The sequence below is a fragment of the Monopterus albus genome, unplaced genomic scaffold (genome assembly GCF_001952655.1).
Source record: "Monopterus albus unplaced genomic scaffold, M_albus_1.0 scaffold3.1, whole genome shotgun sequence".
Classification (NCBI taxonomy): domain Eukaryota; kingdom Metazoa; phylum Chordata; class Actinopteri; order Synbranchiformes; family Synbranchidae; genus Monopterus; species Monopterus albus.
In genome coordinates this window covers 1,407,676-1,427,342 of record NW_018127883.1, presented here as the reverse complement: position 1 = coordinate 1,427,342, position 19,667 = coordinate 1,407,676, and the positions used below count along the sequence as shown (strand labels likewise).

Sequence of the window (19,667 nt, the reverse complement as noted above, 5' to 3'; positions counted from 1 at the left end):
TCACCCAGAGTAACACAATCACACAGTGATAAAAGAGGTGATGAAATCAGTTTGTTAGGAGTATGGTTTCCTTTGAGTACTGGAATATAATAAGAATATAAACAATGAATGTATAGTAGACAAGGGAGGGATTAGCCTTTTAAAAAAAAGCACTTACTGTATAAGCTTGTCTCAGCTGAGTGTCATGGTGGTACAGAGCAGCAGTTGGTTCTCACTCTTAATTGTGGTCCTCAGTCCCTAGATGATTGCTTTGTGAGTTTTTATTCAGGCGTGTAAACCTGACTTAAGGGCCAGAATGAAACCAAGCAGGGCTCTGGTGCTGAGGACCACTTGTATAAATCATGAGAGGACTAATATTGTTAGAATCCTAAACCTTTTAAGTTCCAACATAATACAGATATACACTCATGTACTATTACTTTATGGGGTGACCCTTTCCTTCCTTCTCCCAAGTGGGTCCATGGAAACATGAACATCTGCCTGAAGCACAAAGACCAGTACACAGCTTGGATCTTCTTGGCTTTTACCTGGATTTGTGTACTTGACAAAAGTAGACCAAGGACTTGCTTGGATGAGCACAGAAAATCAACGGGGATAATAAATGAGACATGCATATGAGATTTGATGTGCTTTTGTTTTCTTATTATGGTAAAGAGTACTACTTCAAGTGTGATTTTTGTGTGCTTTAAAATGTATGTTACAATAATGCCACCATTTTTAAACAAAACATGTTATGCAGGATAATGTGTCTAAAATGACTACATTTACTACAATTTTTTTGCCTCTTCTAAAGATTTGTGCAAAGCCATAACTCTTAATATATTTTGCCTGTGTGTCTCTGTGTACAAAACCTACAGGTGGTCCTGTCCATGAGTTTATACTGGAGTAGGGCGGGCTTCCCTTTAAAGTTGCATTCATGCATACATTTTCGCTGGCAAAGAAATTAGCCAACTTGGTAAAGTATTAATTGCGGTCCAAATACAATATCGGCTTTGGTTGGTGTAGATGCTCGTCAATAATAATAATTTTCATAATTCTGCTGTGATGAGTGTTGTTCAAGCTGTCATGCATTACTGCAGGATGCGTGCTGCAGTATTTTTACGATGACATCACCCTATCCCTTTAGAGGGGATACCACGTGGTTGCTTGGTAGAGATGCAAGAAATTACGATGTGCGAAATAAAAACAAATATGTTTTACAATAACTAACTGGGCCCATCGACTGAAAGAAAATCTCTAATCGCAGTTGTTGTTATTTCTGTGACATTTGGTTTTGTTTTGTTCACACGGAGCCCTTTAACAGTTGGAACGAGAACCGTAGAATCTGATTGGTCAGCGTCTAACGATACCCAAAAATCAGCCAATGAGCTTGCTGTGCAGATTCAGGTGGTAAATACTGACGCTGCCTCTGACTGTAACACGGCCCAGAGCACTCTGCTTTCCCCTCGTATCGTTTTTTTTTTTTTTTTTTTTTTTATATAAAGCCCTGCCTTGGTCGCTTCCCTTTCCCTGTTCCGCCATTAAAGCCCCTCAGGTTGGTGTTTGGAAACAGGGAACCAGACGAAAATGGTTTAAAGCGTCAAAGCATACGGTCGAGGGACGGGGCTTGGGGGGGAGTTTTTTTTTTCTTTTTTTCTTTTTGCTCCGTGGTATGTATGGACCTTCTGCCAACTAAACGGCGCCCAAAGAAGTAAATATGCGCCTAGTGTGGGCCAAGTGAGAGAAACCTCAGTTTGGATTGGAGTGGGTGTCTCTGCTCTGGGGACGGGGGGAATCTCGGGAAAGATCCGTTTGTTTAGGTTGCAGTCGGAAACTCGGAAGTGTAAACACAACAAACAAAAGGTAAGGGTTTTGACGCTAACCGACTTTCTTGTGGAGGTGTTAAGGGCCTTTCAGACGGGTATAGGCAGTGAGGGGCAAAACATAATCCCGGACTGTTAGCGAGCAGCCAGCCAGCCCCTTGCTTGACTGTCATTCCTGGCTGGCAACCGAACCGACGTCGCCTGATTGTCATTGAAGATAACTAACGCTAGCTAACAACTAGCCAACTCCGTTGGTCTGTTAACATCTAACATACGGTGTAGCGTAGCGTAGCGTTAGTTTCTTAGTTGTAAAAGCACATGAAAGTAGCCGACTACTCATGTGAATTCAGTTTGTTCAGAATGTATGAATTTCTTTAGCACGAAACGATTTGCTAGTCAAAATAAAGTGGCTGAACGTGACTATATTGGTTGGGCTCGTGTGCGCATATTATTTTTGGTAGCTTTTCTGTAATAAGCAGTTCTGGGGAAAACCTTATCTCGCAAAAAGTGTTTGTTTCTCTTACGGTGTGTTAGTAAACTTGGAGGCGTGGTGTAAACACTGTACAGTCGACTCCTCTCTGGGTGCCCCAGTGAGCTAGAGACATGTAGGTTGGATTATTTACTTTCCTATGTAACTAATAGGCTTTGGGGTGAATTCAGTTTCACTGCAATAGTAAGTGTCTTAACCAATCAGTCGCCACCTTGCTGGGTGGCTGGTTTCAACTGTCCTTGTCTCTTGTTAGCCAGCTCAGTTGTAGGGGACATATATGCATATACTGTAGCCTGTATTTGTTTAACGCCAGTGACAGGTTTTAGTAGAAGCGCTGAGGTGTTGCAAAACTCTAAACAATGTTCCCTTTGATTTTTGCTACAAATAAGTGTCAGATCAAGAGCAGACAGCACCGTGGATTTTTAGGGTGTTTGACAAAAAATGACCCAAGGTCTGAGTGGCACAGGTTGCTGTAATAAAGCATGCTTTATCTTGGTTTTGTGTAATGGTGCATTATTGAGAGCTTTACTAATGAAAACCTGGAAAATCAAGCACCTTAATTTGCCTGTTTGAATTCAGAATAATTTTTTTTAAGTGTGTTTTAATCCTTTTACATTTATAGATGTGCTTGCCTTTGACTTGTAAGAGATTCTGGTTTTGTCATTTTTCATCATACGGGGTGGTCAAGCTCAGTATGTTTATTTGACATAACAAAAACATGTTCTGTTGAAGTGTGAATTGTCCTGTCTCTCTCTCTCTCTCTCTCTCTCTTATTTATATATTTATTTTTTTGCACCCTAGTGTATTGGATCTGCCGAGCTGAGAGCCCCTCTGAACGGCAGGAAGCCTTCCTCAGCGGCGGTGCGACGATGACTGAGCTGGTTGCCAAGTGGGCCTGTGAATACTGCACATACAAGAACTGGCCGTCAGCCATCAAGTGCACCATGTGCCGCGCTCAGAGGCCCAGCGGGAGTGCCATCATTACTGAGGAGCCCTTCAAGAGCAGCCCTGCTCTGGATGCCAGTCTGCACCAGTGGGACCCAGCAGGCCTCAGCAACAGCCCATCCCAGGGGGGCTCCAGCTTACTTATTTGTCCAGACTCCAGTGCCCGACCTCGTGTTCGCATTTCTGATGTACCCGAGACTAGTAGCAAGTGGTCATGTCACATGTGCACCTATCTGAACTGGCCTCGGGCTATCCGTTGCACCCAGTGCCTGTGCCAGAGACAGCAGGCTCAGCAACAACAGCATGGGCAACATGCTGCCCATCAAAGATATTTTACCCAGCACCCACACAGCCCCACAGAATCACCCCAGACCTCAGGCTCTGGATGCCGCCCTGCTCCCCCACCCTGCACTACAGACCCTTGTGAGGAATATAATGATCGTAACAGGCTCAACACTCATGCACAGCACTGGACCTGCACTGCTTGCACTTATGAGAACTGGGCCAAGGCACTTAAGTGTGTGGTGTGTGACCACCCCAAGCCAAATAGTCTGCTAGCTGAACCCATTCAACTAGCATCAGAGCCTGAGAGCAAGCAACCTTCCTCAAAACTTAATGAACATGACATGGACAACAGGAGGGGTGTCGCTGGGGACGTGGTTGGGCAAGGAGTAGGGAGTGTGGTAGGTGGCCTGGGGGGTTGCAGTAGCAGCCACAGGAGGTCTCCCCCGACCTCGAAACGGGAGTCAGAGGTGAACATGGATTTTCAGAGGATTGAACTGGCGTCAGGAGCTGGGATCGGGAGCAAAGAGGAGTTGGAGGTGGATTTCAAAAAACTGAAGCAGATTAAGAACAGGATGAGAAGGACTGATTGGCTGTTCCTCAATGCCTGTGTTGGTGAGTTTCAAGAATATCTGATTTTACATAATCATCTTTTGTTGTAATTTGTTAGATCATGAGGTGGGCAGTGACTCAACTAAGTGATGTGGGCAGTGACTCAACTGAGTGATGTTAGGCAGGCCAACACTGAAATGGGATGGCCCAGAATTTCTGAGAATAATTTATGGTTTTACCATATGCAAGACAATTAGTTGTAATGACGTTATGTAGTTGATAATGATGATTCCAGATTGAATTCTTCTGATGCTGATATACTGTATAGGCTTAGAAATCATCTGCATTCAGCTAAAGTAAAACTTTCACAAGCAGCAAGTGTCTGGCCACCCACACTAGACTGGTGAATGTGAAGTGGGGGGAGGAAGAACATTTTAAGAACTAGTGATTGCTTGCTCTCATCACTATCTCACTCCTCCTGCCTTTGCCATGGATACTTAGAGTTTGTTCTACAGACCCTGCTGCTATATTTATCAAAACAAAGGAATTATCTGAATGTCAGAGAAACATTAATTATACAGTTTCCCAGAGCACAAGTATATACATGCATATTGTTTGTTTTGTCTGACAGAACTGTCCAAACCCCCAAAATATAAAGTTTACAGACAGTGACAAGCATCAGATATTCAGAGAACATTTTTTGGCATTGCAGCTTGTCTTGAACATGCAATGCCAATGTTTTGCCTTTGTTCCTGAGATGACAGACATACACTAGTGCCTCACCACATCTGTTAGGAGTGACACAAGATAATGATTCACGTTAATGCTTACTATATAGCAAGCTAGTACGTGTTAATTATGTAGGAAACGAGTGAGTACAGAGGTGTGACCCAGCTGCTGTCTCAGAAAGACATACACTGCCAGTCAAGAGTTTGGACACACTTCTCAGTCACTTGTTTTTTGTTCCTGTTATTTTCTACATTGTAAAGTAATACATCAGAGTTCTGAAAACATACGAAATTGTGTAGTAAGCAAAAAAGTGTAAACAGAATTAGAAAAAAAAAGTTAGATTCTTTCTTTTGCCTTTTGTCCTCACACTCTTAGCACTCTCTACGCCAGCTTCATGAGTCACCTGGGATGTTTTTTCAAATGTCTTGAAGGAAGTTTCCACATATGCTGGACATGAATACGTTCATGCAGTTCAAAGCTTCTAGTGCACCTGCCTTAATAATGTGAAAGAAAACAGGGACACGGTCTAAGGAAGCCCATGTGAACAGAGGGAATGTGCATACAGCAAATAAACCCGTGTCCTACATTCTGTACGATGACACTACAAACTAGGGCAGAGTGATACAGGACACAAATCATATCTCAGTACTTTCAAGCTTCTGGCTTTGTATAGCCCGACAGCTATACGTTGTTTATAAAATGACTTGTGGTAGAGAGCTTTTAGTCAGAACCATAATTTAAAATCAGCCTCTACTGATGTCTATCAGTTATACACTGGAAAATAATGCATTATGCACACATACCTTAAATAGTTAATCAATTATACAAAAATAACAAGTTTTAAATGTAACAACATAAATGTAAGACCTTGAAAATATCTGAAAATGTTGCTTACTAAGTATATTACACATTTGGAATTAAAGTAAAAAAAAAAAAAGTTATTTGCTAAAAGAAAATGGAAAATATTTTCAGATGGGATTTGCCCCAGTCCCTCCTTGACCTTCTACAGATAAAGGAATAGCTCATCTTTCAGAAAACAAGAAAAAATGTCAATTGCAATTTATATTATTAATATTTAATCCAAGACAAGGGACGGGAGCAAATTCTCTACATGTGAGAACCTAGAACTGCCAAATGTTTGGTATTTTTGCTTAAAACAATGACTTAAATAATCAAGCAATTATTATAATAGTTGCCAATTATGTTTCTGTTGACAAATCAACAAATCATTACCACTCTGAAAAACATTTAATACAATAAGTTACTTTTTAATCTAAAAGTATTGCACTAAACATTTTATACAGTATGACCTAAAATGCATAAAAACATATGCAGTGTTCATTAACTTGTTTTTTCAAAATAAGCATGAGGTAGAATAGTACGAATATATTTGTAGCAATACGACAAACCTTGACATAATCGATTAACCATCTCATTACATTGTAAAAGACTAGAATAATGTACTGTATATGACTGCAACTTCCTCTTTATTTTATGTCTCACTGCATTTTCATTCTAGATCAAATCTGAGATGGTGGTAAGACACACAGGACTGAAATGTGTTTAAACAGTAATTGCAATAACAGCAATAACAACCATTATAGAAAAGGTTAGTGACATAGGCTGTTCATAGCAGCTCTGTAGCCTTTCAGAATAAGGTCAGACTTACGTAATAAGCATATTGATAATTGCAGGCTACAGTAGACCTTTTTTATGGCTGACACGTTGACATGTTGTAGCTAAAACCATTAATAATGACATTCAGGAAGAGATGTGAGTGAGCCAGCACACAACTTTTATTTAAATGAAATGATATTAATGACATGCATTGTCTTGCTTTAACATGAAAATGACTATATTGTTCATAATTTAACTTGTGTTCCTGTAACATTGGAAATCCCTGAAAATCATTTGCCCTTGAAGTGCTTCTGTGAAAACTGTCTGTCAGATAGGGATTAGTACTGGGGTCACTGCATATGACACCCACCTTCACACTTAATAATGTGTAGAGATTCAGCTGGTAGTATCTGTTTTCTTAAACAGTCCAGCCACCAGGGTGAGATCATTTCTTATTTCCAGTGCAGATTTCCTTGTGCCCGCAAGTTTCTAGCAGTAAGTGCTGTCAGTATCTTGAAAGACAACAAACTGTGGTAGATTGCTACACTGTTATAAAGAAACTGATAAAACATTTATTTTCCTGTTAGAGGTGGCCACCATCTTCAGATGTGTACTGTGTGGACTAAAAGGCCAGCATCATGTAGCCTGATCCATTTGGTCTCATCAAACTGTCTTTAAGTGTATAGTAAACATGTTTGCATATTTGTGCCTTTTGTGTTCGCTAAATGATCTGTGACTACAGTTCTACAGGCACACCCACACTTGTGGGAAAAAAATGGTTGTGATTCCTCTCTATCACACTGCATGCTTTTGTGTACTTTCTCTCCTCATTTCTTACAGTGCTAGCCAGCTCCACATGGCACAGCGAGTCCTTCCACCCCCTCTATGTCTCTCTCGTTCTTGGTCTCACTCGCACACAGATTATGTAGCTGAGCATTGTGTGTGGTCCTTTGACGCGAGAACAAAAGCCCAACAGTGTTTACTGCTTTCAAATGTACAAGAGAATTCTACATGGGCTTTTGCTGTATATGCTAGAAATGGGGAAAAGTTTGCAAAGCTGTGCATCATCAAAATAATTCATGTTATGAGGTTTAATTTGGGTTTTGTAATAATTATTTTGTCAAAGAAATGGTTTATTCTCTTTTAACAACTAGTAATTTTGGCTTTATCTCATTGTGTTTGATAGCAGTAACAGTCGCTGGCATTGGTGCTGAAACAGGAGATTTCTCTTGTGTGTTGAGCTGATCATACAACCATCCACACTTCATTTTTAGTAGACTTTTATGAGTGTTGCTTTGGTTTAGGGGTTAGTCTAAAATATCTTCTAGCCTCTCTGGATGATGCATACGCATTACACACACATCATCTTACCTTTTTTGACCTAGCAGTTGACATACAATGCCTCTGGTAGTGAGAAATATTTCCACTTTGTGCCATAGAAAGTAAAGCAAAGCAAAACACCTGCATCTGTCTGATTCAACACATCCTTCAGCCCTCATGCTAAGATTAAGATGGGGGGAAAAATAACTTGACAGATTACAAAGCGACCCCATGTTGTCTTTTCTCCTTGACTTCACAGCCGGTGAAGCTGTTTCAGCAGTAACAGAGATAAACCAGACTGATCGCTGATATTTTATATATTTGGTTGGGCACAGAATGTCCTGTGTGCAAGGTTGTTGATGAGTTGTGCACAGTTATGTTGTGAGTTTAACCAGTGATCAACATGCTTGCCGGTTTCTGATTTGCTTTGTCTACAAAACGCATTCATTTAAGATCCACGATGCAACCAGAACTGACAAGCTTCATTGTTTTAAGCTCCCAATTTAAAATCTTCCCATAAAAGTAGCACTTTAAAAATGTGAATGTGTTGTCTTCAAATTTAATGGAAAATGTTCTAATTTGTGCGTACTATGGTAAATATCTTCTATTTTTATTATAAGAAGACCTCTTCACATTAAAACAGTGTCTACTGTACATGGGGAATTATTAACATGACCTTTCCTCCTCTCAATCTTTGTCTAAAAGGTGTAGTGGAGGGTGACCTGGCAGCTGTGGAGGCCTACAAGTCATCAGGAGGTGACATTGCACGGCAGCTAACATCAGATGAGGTGCGCCTATTAAATCGGCCCTCAGCCTTTGATGACGGCTTCACGCTGGTTCACCTAGCCATCCGCTTCCAGAGACAGGACATGCTGGCTGTGTTACTCACAGAGGTCAGTGGAGACAACCAGCAGATTGTTGATTTTTCAGGAACAACCTGTGGATTAGTCTGTGCAACAGATCACTGATTTATTTGTCATGCTCCCACCCCACCTGTATCCAAAAAAAAGATAACATTCAAAATAGTTTTGCATAATTTTGTGCAATTTCACAGGCTTTACTGGAAGACAAAAGTTAGAACAAATACCCATATTTTAAGAAGAAAGTGAAACTAGCTGACCTGAGCAAGACCTAAATCATAGTAGTATCTATTTTAAGATTATGAACACATGACCAGGTGTGATTCATTTAACAGTTTGAGAAGACCAAAAACTGATTTATAAAAGCTGGCAAATCTTTGATGGAAATTACACCTTTGAATTATGGTGTGACTGCAGCAGTGTTTGTTTATGAGTCAGAGATGGTGCAGCTTTTTCTTGAAGTCTGTTAATCTCAACAACCAGTGAGATCAGCCAGACAGACTCACAAGGGCAAAAGGTTTGTAGAGAGGAAAGAGACTGAAGCCACACACTCATCTCACTCTGCCCTTTTCTGCAAGATTGACAGTTATTTTAGGTAATTGGTGGTGATTGATAAGATTTTCATATTTGGTGTTTAAAAATATATAGGTTCCCTGGTTTATCTATGTAACAAGAAGGCTCACTGAGCTAATATGTCTGCAGTGTCCATGTACTGAGGGTGATTGCAGGTTGTTTACCGTCAGCACTGTGATCCCAGATTATCTGTATACACAACTCTCCTCCCACACTCAACCCGTCCCATTTTTTTCTCAAGGGGGTCAGAGAGTAACCACAGGATTGTACTACTTCAGCACCGAACACAGAAACCTTTTTTGAGTGTTGTGTCCTAGAAGCAATTTAAGTTAGATTAGTGAATGTATCAAAAAGAGCTCTGATCACAGAGTCAACTACAGTTTGGGTGAAAAGTAGATGGGCATTAAAAACTGGCTATAAAACTTGTAGTATCACTGGAGTCAAAACATTGTCTAAATAGACGATAGTAAATAGGATTTCATATGAAATCCTGTTTAGTTTCTTTTCACCCACCCTGTACATAAACACACAAAACAGTCATGGCTTTTTAAAGTATTCAGACTGGAAAAAGAATTTAACTTAGTGCCATGTTGTGCTTGCTGTATGTATACTGTACATGTGCAAACCTAAATTCATATTCAAAAGCCATCACTGGCTTAAGCCAAAAGGCAAGCACTATAAGCCTTTCCCTCAGACAGCAGTAATTTTCTCCTGTATAGAAATTTAAACTACAAGACCTTGAGATTCTCATGTATCTCACCTGTCCCTAATTTGCATCTTTTCCTCCCAATTTCTCTCTCCATCGAATACATCTCTGGTTTCCTTAGCAGTTTTAGACCTCATCAGTTTTAGATGTACAAACCAGCTCTTGGGTTATATAAATCCTCATTTTGCCCAGTGTATAATATACTTGCAGAGTTCATTCATTCCATTGGTATCAAATTCTTTTATGTTTTAAACAGTGGTCCAGTCATATTGAAAAAAATCTCTTTATCTTTGTCTTGTACAAATGACACCTTATCTCAGATATGAGTAGCTTAACCTACTCATATCTCAGATATTCATCACATCAAAGTGACAAGTGACTTACTCCAGGCAGCTGAATCTGGTGACTGGTTCTATTCTTTTGATACAGTTATGCAGCCATGTAGCTATGGTGATTTGAACTGAAATACAGCCTTCCTGGCTCGTGCACAATTCTCAGCATCTGTATGTCCTACATTGCTTATAAATATAGATTGTACTCCCATCATCCTCTCCTCTCTGCAGGTGTCCCAGCAGGCAGCGAAATGTATTCCAGCGATGGTGTGTCCTGAGCTAACAGAACACATCCGCCGTGAGGTAGCAGCCTCTCTTCACCAGCACAAGGGAGACTTCACCTGCTATTTCCTCACCGACTTAGTGACCTTCACACTGCCTGCAGGTCAGTCCCTCATCACCAAACATGACCAAAATAAGCTCTTTGGTGGAAGCAGTTGGCAAAAAAAAAAAAAAAGTCAGAACTTAAAACTCCATAGCTGAAGAAGCCCAGTCTAACCATCCCCTGGCTTCCCAAGTTTGTGACAGACTGCATGTTGTTTTTTTACTTGTGGGATCTGAAATCCTTTTTGTTCAGATGCTGAGGGGACATAATGCTGCAGTTGTTTGTTTCCAGCTGTCAGAGACGGAGGCTACCTCTGGCTCACTGTTTAAGTATTGTTCTTATATACCGAGTATACCAGCTTGCCAATGATGCATGTCTCTGGTTCATAACAAAGCTATATTTAACATTTTTGCCAATGTCTTTCTGTACAATTACATGCTGTTAGTGCTACTTCTGCTGATTTCCATTGTGTGGAGCAGCTATTGTGGTTCACTCTGTTGCTGGTAGCTAAGCTAAGGATATTTGTTTGGCTGAGTGCTCAGGACAATGCAGAATGTGGTTTCTGGCCAGTATAGAAAGCCACTCTGTGGAGAGCCAGTTCCCCAATGTCAATACATTCATTTATTTTAGCTAAAGAATGAGTTACTGTGTTGACAAGAGCACAGACCATGCTGTGAAAGTCAGTGGCTATTGTGAAAAGAACAAAACATGGTGACTTCAGTTTAAATCACATGACAGAGAGGGTTCTGCAAATAAAATTAAGACTTAACTTTTCACCGCACCTGTATATTCTTTAATAAACCCCACTTTTATTTCTGTGACTTGTTTTGTTTTCAGACATCGAGGACTTGCCCCAAGCAGTTCAGGAGAAACTGTTTGATGAGGTGCTGGACCGGGATGTACAAAAAGGTGAAATACTTAATCTTAATTTGTTGATTTAGTGTTGCGGTATCACCTATCACATGCAGTACTAACATATAGATGGAGGTGCTTTGACATAGAGAGGGAGCCCCTTCAAAAACTGCATACTATAATAGGGAGGGTGCAGAATACTGGCAGTGTTTGTATTTTCCCTGCAGCACACTCTCTGTTTTGCATGCTTGCTTGTTACTCTTCCAGGAGGTCTGCCTTTTATTGTGTGTACTAGTTGCATCTGCCCTAATCAGCCTAATTGAGTTTTAAGGATTTCTCTAATCCTGACTGAATGATTATAAATCCTCTCAGCCCCATCACACACATAAACAGAATTATGAATATGCATATAAAGGGTATTTCTGCAGCACTTTTGAAGTGCTTTTAAAGTGCTGCTTATCTGCTGTCCTCAGTATATGTGCAAAAAGACACAGAAACCCTTATTTTACTTTTGAGTTTTTACTTGCACTTAAAGAGCAAATATTGATTTGGTAGAAACAAAATGTTCAAGTAAGCAAATAACCTTGTCCTCGTTCTCAGGTGAAGGGAAGGCCAGTTAACATTGCTTTAAGCCTGAGTATCTGGTCATGTAAAGCCTTCAGCAAATTGTTTAAAGGTGTATGATGTGTGTGCATTTTCACAGGGAAAGAAGTCAGGACAAGGAAGGTATCACAGCAGCAGTATATCTGATTGTGTCATATGATTAACATACGAATGTAAATACATTTAAGTATACCAGCACTGGTACAGAATAGGGTGGACGGGGGTGAAAAAAATCTCATTACACAAGAATTAATTTTGGATTCAAAGTATTTGACCATCACTGACTTGTACCTGAATTTTGTGTACTGTGTGTCTTACAGTGGGTACGCAAAGTATTCAGACCCCCTTAAATTTTTCACTCTTTGTTATATTGCAGCCATATGCTAAAATCATTTAAGTTCATTTTTTTCCTCATTAATGTACACACAGCACCCCATATTGACAGAAAAACACAGAATTTTTGACATTTTTGCAGATTTGTTAAAAAAGAAAAACTGAAATATCACATGGTCATAAGTATTCAGACCCTTTGCTGTGACACTCGTATATTTAACTTAGGTGCTGTCCATTTCTTCTGATCATCCCTGAGATGGTTCTACACCTTCATTTGAGTCCAGCTGTGTTTGATTATACTGATTGGATGTGATTAGGTAAGCCACACACCTGTCTATATAAGACCCTTCAGCTCACAGTGCATGTCAGAGCAAATGAGAATCATGAGGTCAAAGGAACTGCCTGAAGAGCTCAGAGCCAGAATTGTGGCAAGGCACAGATCTGGCCAAGGTTACAAAACAATTTCTGCTGCACTTAAGGTTCCTAAGAGCACAGTGGCCTCCATAATCCTTAAATGGAAGACGTTTGGGACGACCAGAACCCTTCCTAGAGCTGGCCGTCTGGCCAAACTGAGCTATCGGGGGAGAAGAGCCTTGGTGAGAGAGGTACAGAAGAACCCAAAGATGACTGTGGCTGAGCTCCAGAGATGCAGTCGGGAGATGGGAGAAAGTTGTAGAAAGTCAACCCTCACTGCAGCCCTCCACCAGTCGGGGCTTTATGGCAGAGTGGCCCGACGGAAGCCTCTCCTCAGTGCAAGACACATGAAAGCCTGCATGGAGTTTGCTAAAAAAACACCTGAAGGACTCCAAGATGGTGAGAAATAAGATTCTCTGGTCTGATGAGACCAAGATAGAACTTTTTGGCCTTAATTCAATCAATTCATTAATGCAATCGAGGGAAGGATGAATGCGGCCAAGTACAGGGATATCCTGGACGAAAACCTTCTCCAGAGTGCTCAGGACCTCAGACTGGGCCGAAGGTTCACCTTCCAACAAGACAATGGCCCTAAGCACACAGCTAAAATAACGGAGTGGCTTCACAACAACTCCGTGACTGTTCTTGAATGGCCCAGCCAGAGCCCTGATTTAAACCCAATTGAGCATCTCTGGAGAGACCTGAAAATGGCTGTCCACCAATGTTTACCATCCAACCTGACAGAACTGGAGAGGATCTGCAAGGAGGAATGGCAGAGTATCCCCAAATGCAGGTGTGAAAAACTTGTTGCATCATTCCCAAAAAGACTCATGGCTGTATTAGCTCAACAGGGTGCTTCTACTAAATACTGAGCAAAGGGTCTGAATACTTATGACCATGTGATATTTCAGTTTTTCTTTTTTAATAAATCTGCAAAAATGTCAAATTCTGTGTTTTTCTGTCAATATGGGGTGCTGTGTGTACATTAATGAGGAAAAAAATGAACTTAAATGATTTTAGCATATGGCTGCAATATAACAAAGAGTGAAAAATTTAAGGGGGTCTGAATACTTTCCGTACCCACTGTATATGCATCCTGACTTCTCTCAGGTGGTTTTGTGGCGTACATGCATGTGCATGTACATGTACAGTATGTAGGCTTCATGTCAATCTATTGTGACTGGGGTGAGTAGTCATTAACACTCCCCCAAAACGTTCTTTCAAATGGCATCACTTGTCTTAAAGAAACACTATGGCCTCAGTGTGGTCATATAGTTGGTACCACTGAAAGAGGTTACAGAGAGATGCAGCACTCACCCCTTCCTCCCATCTTGTTCAGAACTTGAAGAGGAGTCTCCCATCATCAACTGGTCTCTGGAGCTTGGGACGAGGTTGGACAGCCGATTGTATGCACTGTGGAACCGCACGGCTGGGGACTGTCTGCTCGACTCTGTGCTGCAGGCTACATGGGGCATCTATGACAAAGACTCAGTGCTTCGCAAGACCCTCCACGACAGCCTGCATGACTGCTCTCACTGGTGAGGCCTGCAGAACAGGGGCTAGGAGTAACAATGTGTTATACTGTAGATGATTTAATTAGCTCACACTTAACATTTGGGAAAACAAGGTCATTATCTTGCATTTTTATACAAATATCCTATAGACTGAATAGACAGCCCAAAGTGACTCATGACTGTTTAAGAAACTGGAGGGTTTTCAGTGAGAAAATTACAATTTTGATTTAATGAGTAATTGTCTTCCAACCAAAACATCAACAGAGATGGAGGAATGCAGTGTACAGTAGTCACACCTCTCTCTGCACAGAGGTCAAATAGTATCATAGACAAACCTGCGGATGTGTGTCTGGTCTGCAGGTTTTACACACGCTGGAAGGAGTGGGAGTCGTGGTATTCCCAGAGCTCTGGCCTGCACTTTTCACTTCGAGAGGAGCAGTGGCAGGAAGACTGGGCTTTCATCCTCTCCTTGGCTAGTCAAGTACGTGCACATGAAAGCAAACGCGCACAATAATATAGAGGACAGGAACTTGATGTGCTGAATGTATGAATTATGCAAGAAGCTTTACTGTTCTTTATTACTCTATGTAATGTAATGTCCTCTGAAAGTGCATTCTGGTGGTTATCAGGACTTTTCTGCTTCTCGCTGCTCTGTGTGCCCTCATAGACTAAGTATTTGGGCAGGTTGTTATTTTGTTATTACATGTGGGTGTGAAAGTGCAGTAATTGTGTGTGCTTTTCACGTTTTAACACTTAAGAGTACGCCAGGGTAAGTAGGCAGAGGGAATGTACAGAAGAATCCTTGCTTTGTAGTTTCACTGGCCCTCAACTTTCTAACAGTTTTTCTCTTTGTGTTATGTTTGCTTTTACAGCCAGGATCCAGCTTGGAGCAGACCCACATTTTCGTTCTTGCACACATTCTTCGTAGGCCTATTATCGTCTATGGAGTGAAGTATTACAAGAATTTCCGTGGTGAAATACTCGGGTACACTCGATTTCAAGGTGAGCTGACTTAGTTGTCTTTTTGGACTGATGCTGTTTAGGTCAAACACTGTCAAATGCTGAGCGCAGCTCCATGCTGTGGGTGCAAAGGAGCTACACTGCCTTTGTGAAAAAGCTCCAGCCTACATGTGTCTGCATAGCTGACATAACTGCCCTCTGATTTGTCTGTAATTGCTGTTTACGATACGTTTAGTGTCTTTCATTTAAGGGCTATTTTAATACAGTATGACTCAAAATAACATCAACTACATAACTATAAACACCCCCTTTGACATAGGAGCACATTTAGAACTGTATTATAATACAGAAAAATGTTCCACCTGTACATCCACATAGATTTCAACATATGCAAACCATCAGAACCCTCAGTTAAATAATCCTATGAACATGGAGAGCAGGGTCCACCTTTATAGCTAGCAGTAAGTAGTGTCTGGATTCAGTTTGACGCTGTGGTGGGATGATGAAAGTGCTCTGTAACGGCCAAATGCTTGTGGTAAAGCCTGCCTGGTGGATCAGTAGTTTACTGTTTCCAGGAACTACACAGAGGGAGGCGTGCATATGGGTGCATATAGGGAGGGGAGCTCAGTTAAAGTGGTGACCACGTAAACCCAGTAAAAACAAAGTGGTTACCGGGAGAAGAGAGTAGCTTAACAGAGGCTTGGCAACTCTGTTGTCAGTTAGAAAGATTTTCACAAAGAGCGTCTTTGTTTATTAGAACTGAAGAAATAAGAGACACACATAATGTCTCCAGTTCTGACCTATATATATTACATAAAATTTCACGAATGCAGGGCTTTTACCTGTTTTGGAATATTTCTACATTGTTGTATCACTACTTTAAATTAAAATATTTAAATGTCCCATGACTGGGTATTTCTACTCATGTTTTTTCTCCAACTTAAATATCAAATTCATAAGACATTTCCATTTCTTGTCAGTTTTGGCCAGAAAAAATGTGTATCATTCAGCAAAAGCCCTTAAATAAAACAAGACTTGAAAAAGGACTGTTTTAATTAAGGGGGAAAAAAATACTTACATTAGTTAGTTATAGTAAATTAAGTTTGGTCCAAAAATCTCTAGGTCAATAATCCACAGTAGGTAGTCGTTCAACCCACAAAATCAGTAATGTACTGGGCTGAACTTGATTTTTGCTCTCTTTAAGAGTTTAGTACACTTAAATGTAAAAGCATAATAAACTCCAAATTTCAAGGTGGGGGGGGGCTAAATCTGGTCAGAACAAATGCAAACATCAAGTGGTAATTAAGTTTGTTAGTCATGTAAAGTGATAAAGTAACTATGCAATTTAATATTTGTCCAATAGATACATACTAGATTAACGACGCCCTAGGTTGTACAACAAAGATGACCACACACTGTGTAACTAATTGAATGCAGCTCGGAGGACGTCTCTTCTCTTTACCTACACTTCACTTCTTCCTCCTCTAGGAGTGTACCTGCCCCTTTTGTGGGAGCAGGGTTTTTGCTGGAAGAGCCCCATCGCTCTGGGCTACACACGGGGCCACTTCTCAGCACTGGTGGCCATGGAGAATGATGGCTTTGACAATCGTGGCGCGGGCGCCAACCTCAACACAGACGACGATGTGACAGTCACATTCTTGCCGCTGGTCGACAGTGAGAGGAAGCTTCTTCATATTCACTTCCTCACAGCGCAGGAAGTAAGGAGCTCACCTGATGGGTCTATAGATTTTGTTTGTTTAGTTTAAAGGAAGGAATACACGGTCAAAATATCGATTTTATTCAATTGAGTATCGACGTTCAAGGCCCTCACTGAACCTACCACTACTGAACCCGAGTCTGGAAGCAGTGGCCAGGATGCTTCTAGCTCCTCCACTGTGGAGGGCAGGGAAGCTGTCCCTGCCCTGTGCACTACCCCAGTTCCACACACCAGCGAGCACAGGAAGACATGCTAAAAAGACAAACTTCGACCCTAGTGATGTTACATTCACGAATGATCCTGCTTGATGTGATAATGCACAGGTTTTGTTGCACCTGTTTCAGAGAAGTTTTGAACTGCAAGTATTTTGGATGCTGTAGTCTATGTATGCTGCTGTTGTACTGTACTACATTATGCAGTAAAGTGTTTCCATTATTTAGTCTAGCCTCACTGATATAAATGGGGTTGACAAAATAATAGAAACATCTGTCACTATAGTAGAGTACAATTCAACAAGACCACAAACCACATCCTCCAAAATGATCATACAATTGAATCAACACTTTTGTTAAATAGTTTAAACAAAAACTGAAGGTTATCAACTGCAATGAGGGAGGATTTATTAGAGAACTGTTGAATTACACAACACTGCAGTAATTGTATATAGGTGTACCTACTAACCGGACATTTGAGTGTAGTTTAAGACATGCCGTGCTCAAGAAGAATATCACCCTGAATTTAGACTTGTTTTTTTACCTTTATTTATTCAGGGTAGGTTCTCTGAGAGGCCACCTCTCTTTTTCAGGAACACCCTGTTCACATTCCCACAGTTGCACAATCACAGCGTCTCTAACCTTTAGGCCACCTAGTGGCCATGTTGACAGATGATCATGTTTTTTCCTTGTGTCCTTCAGATGGGTAATGAGGAGCAACAAGAGAAGCTGCTGCGGGAGTGGTTGGACTGCTGTGTGACAGAGGGCGGGGTTCTGGTGGCTCTTCAGAAAAGCTCCCGACGTCGCAATCATCCGCTTGTCACCCAGATGGTTGAGAAATGGTTAGACGGCTACCGGCAGATCCGACCGTGCACCTCTTTATCTGATGGGGAAGAGGAGGAAGAGGATGAAGATGAGTGACAAAACTGAAATGGGGGGGCAGGACTCCTCCCTCTCCTCAATCTTTGTTTTGTTTTTTATTTTCCTTTCCTGACACGGACAAACTGTGAACACCTTCAGGAGAGGACAGAGAATTACAAGCCCCTACTCACCCACCACCACCGACAGAAGACACTGCTATTCTTCTGGGAAACGCAGGCACTTGGACATAAAACACACTCAACACTCAGACAAACCGGAGACCGACAAACTCCGTTGTTGCAAAACACAGACCTGGGGAGAAAAAAAAAAAGGTTTACAAATGCAAATGACCTTCTGGTTTGAGTTTCAAATGTAAAGGAAAATTGTTATCCATAGATGTACATGCATGTGGTTGTTTTAAAAAAAAAGGTATAAGGAAATATACCAGCATTGATTCAATCACTTTATATCCGTTCAGTATGGGCACTGACAAAAGCACACTTCAGAACTGATCTTGATGTTTTTTTCCAGTTGTAACAGAGTTGGTTTGTTTAGCATTCTGTTTTTGAATGGGCTGTGACAAAAGCCAATAAATATATTATCTTTAGAAACCAGAGATTGTGTAATAATAAATTACTTTAATCCTTATTACTAAGCACTGAGCATTTAAAATATTTCTATATAAATACAGTATCACTGCTTGAATTAAGGTCATATATGAAGCTCTTAAAGGGAGATTTTCCCTTTACAACTCATTAAGGTTTTAGCGCACACACTTTCATGTTGGATCTTTGGTTTACTTTATTTCAGACAGAGTGAACAAGAACTATGTGACTTTTCTTTTTCTGAACTTGGTCTACATATTTATTGTTTGAAACTTATTTGAGCTTAAGATTAAGATCTTTCTGTATATTTTTTCTCCTTTTGTGGTTTTGTTAATTATTCTCTCAATCTTGATGAAGACATGTTGCACAGAAACACTGTTGCTATGAGGAAAGAACCAACCGTGACCATAAGTGAAAAGTTTACTTATATTGTTGTGTGCGATTTAGTACCTCATCTGGATGACTAAAATCTGGTGCTTTTGTGGCGGCGGAACGAGGGCAGCCAGGTGTGCCACTGAGACACTTTCAGTGTTGACATAAACCCTGAGTCACACTTGTGTCATTGTCTCCTGCTTTCTCTTTGTCTCTCTGTTCCTTTATAGCATCTGTTGTCAAGTCACCTTTGTGGTACACATCAGTTCATCTCCTCTGTAACGCCTGTTTGTTGTCATTGTGTGAAACCTTTACATTTTTGACTGTCTTTGTGAGAGACTACAACATATAAAACCAAAGCTGACCGGGGGGGGATTATTTTTTTTGTTGTGAATGTTTGCATTTTGTTTTATCTTTCCATTGCATACTGTAACCTGTTTCATTCAAGTCATACAAGTTTTGAGCATCACTTGTATGTTGCTTTGTATTTATGCAATAGTTACAGTTGTGACTATGATGGTTTGTGAATTTAGACCTGACTTCACTATACAGAGTGTAACGCAAAAAGCAAGCTAAATAAGGAAAATAAATAAATAAACAGAGGAAACCCTTTTTGAATGTCCAACTAAACTGTTTCCTGCCTGATATTCTTGGTTACTCCGTGCATCCCTTAATACTGTGATTTGTCATT

At 40.7% G+C, this 19,667-nt stretch overlaps 1 protein-coding gene across 1 annotated transcript; it reads left to right on the top strand.

The window, feature by feature from the left end:
- Positions 1–1,481: 1,481 nt before the first annotated feature.
- On the top strand, positions 1,482–19,633 carry zranb1b (zinc finger, RAN-binding domain containing 1b). The gene is made up of 10 exons (XM_020599171.1): positions 1,482–1,842; positions 3,094–4,134; positions 8,443–8,630; positions 10,440–10,593; positions 11,371–11,442; positions 14,075–14,273; positions 14,610–14,730; positions 15,122–15,251; positions 16,698–16,927; positions 17,841–19,633. The coding sequence occupies exons 2-10, from the start codon at positions 3,162–3,164 to the stop codon at positions 18,057–18,059; spliced, it is 2,286 nt and encodes a 761-aa protein (XP_020454827.1). The 5' UTR covers positions 1,482–1,842; positions 3,094–3,161; the 3' UTR covers positions 18,060–19,633.
- The last annotated feature ends 34 nt before the right edge of the window (positions 19,634–19,667 follow it).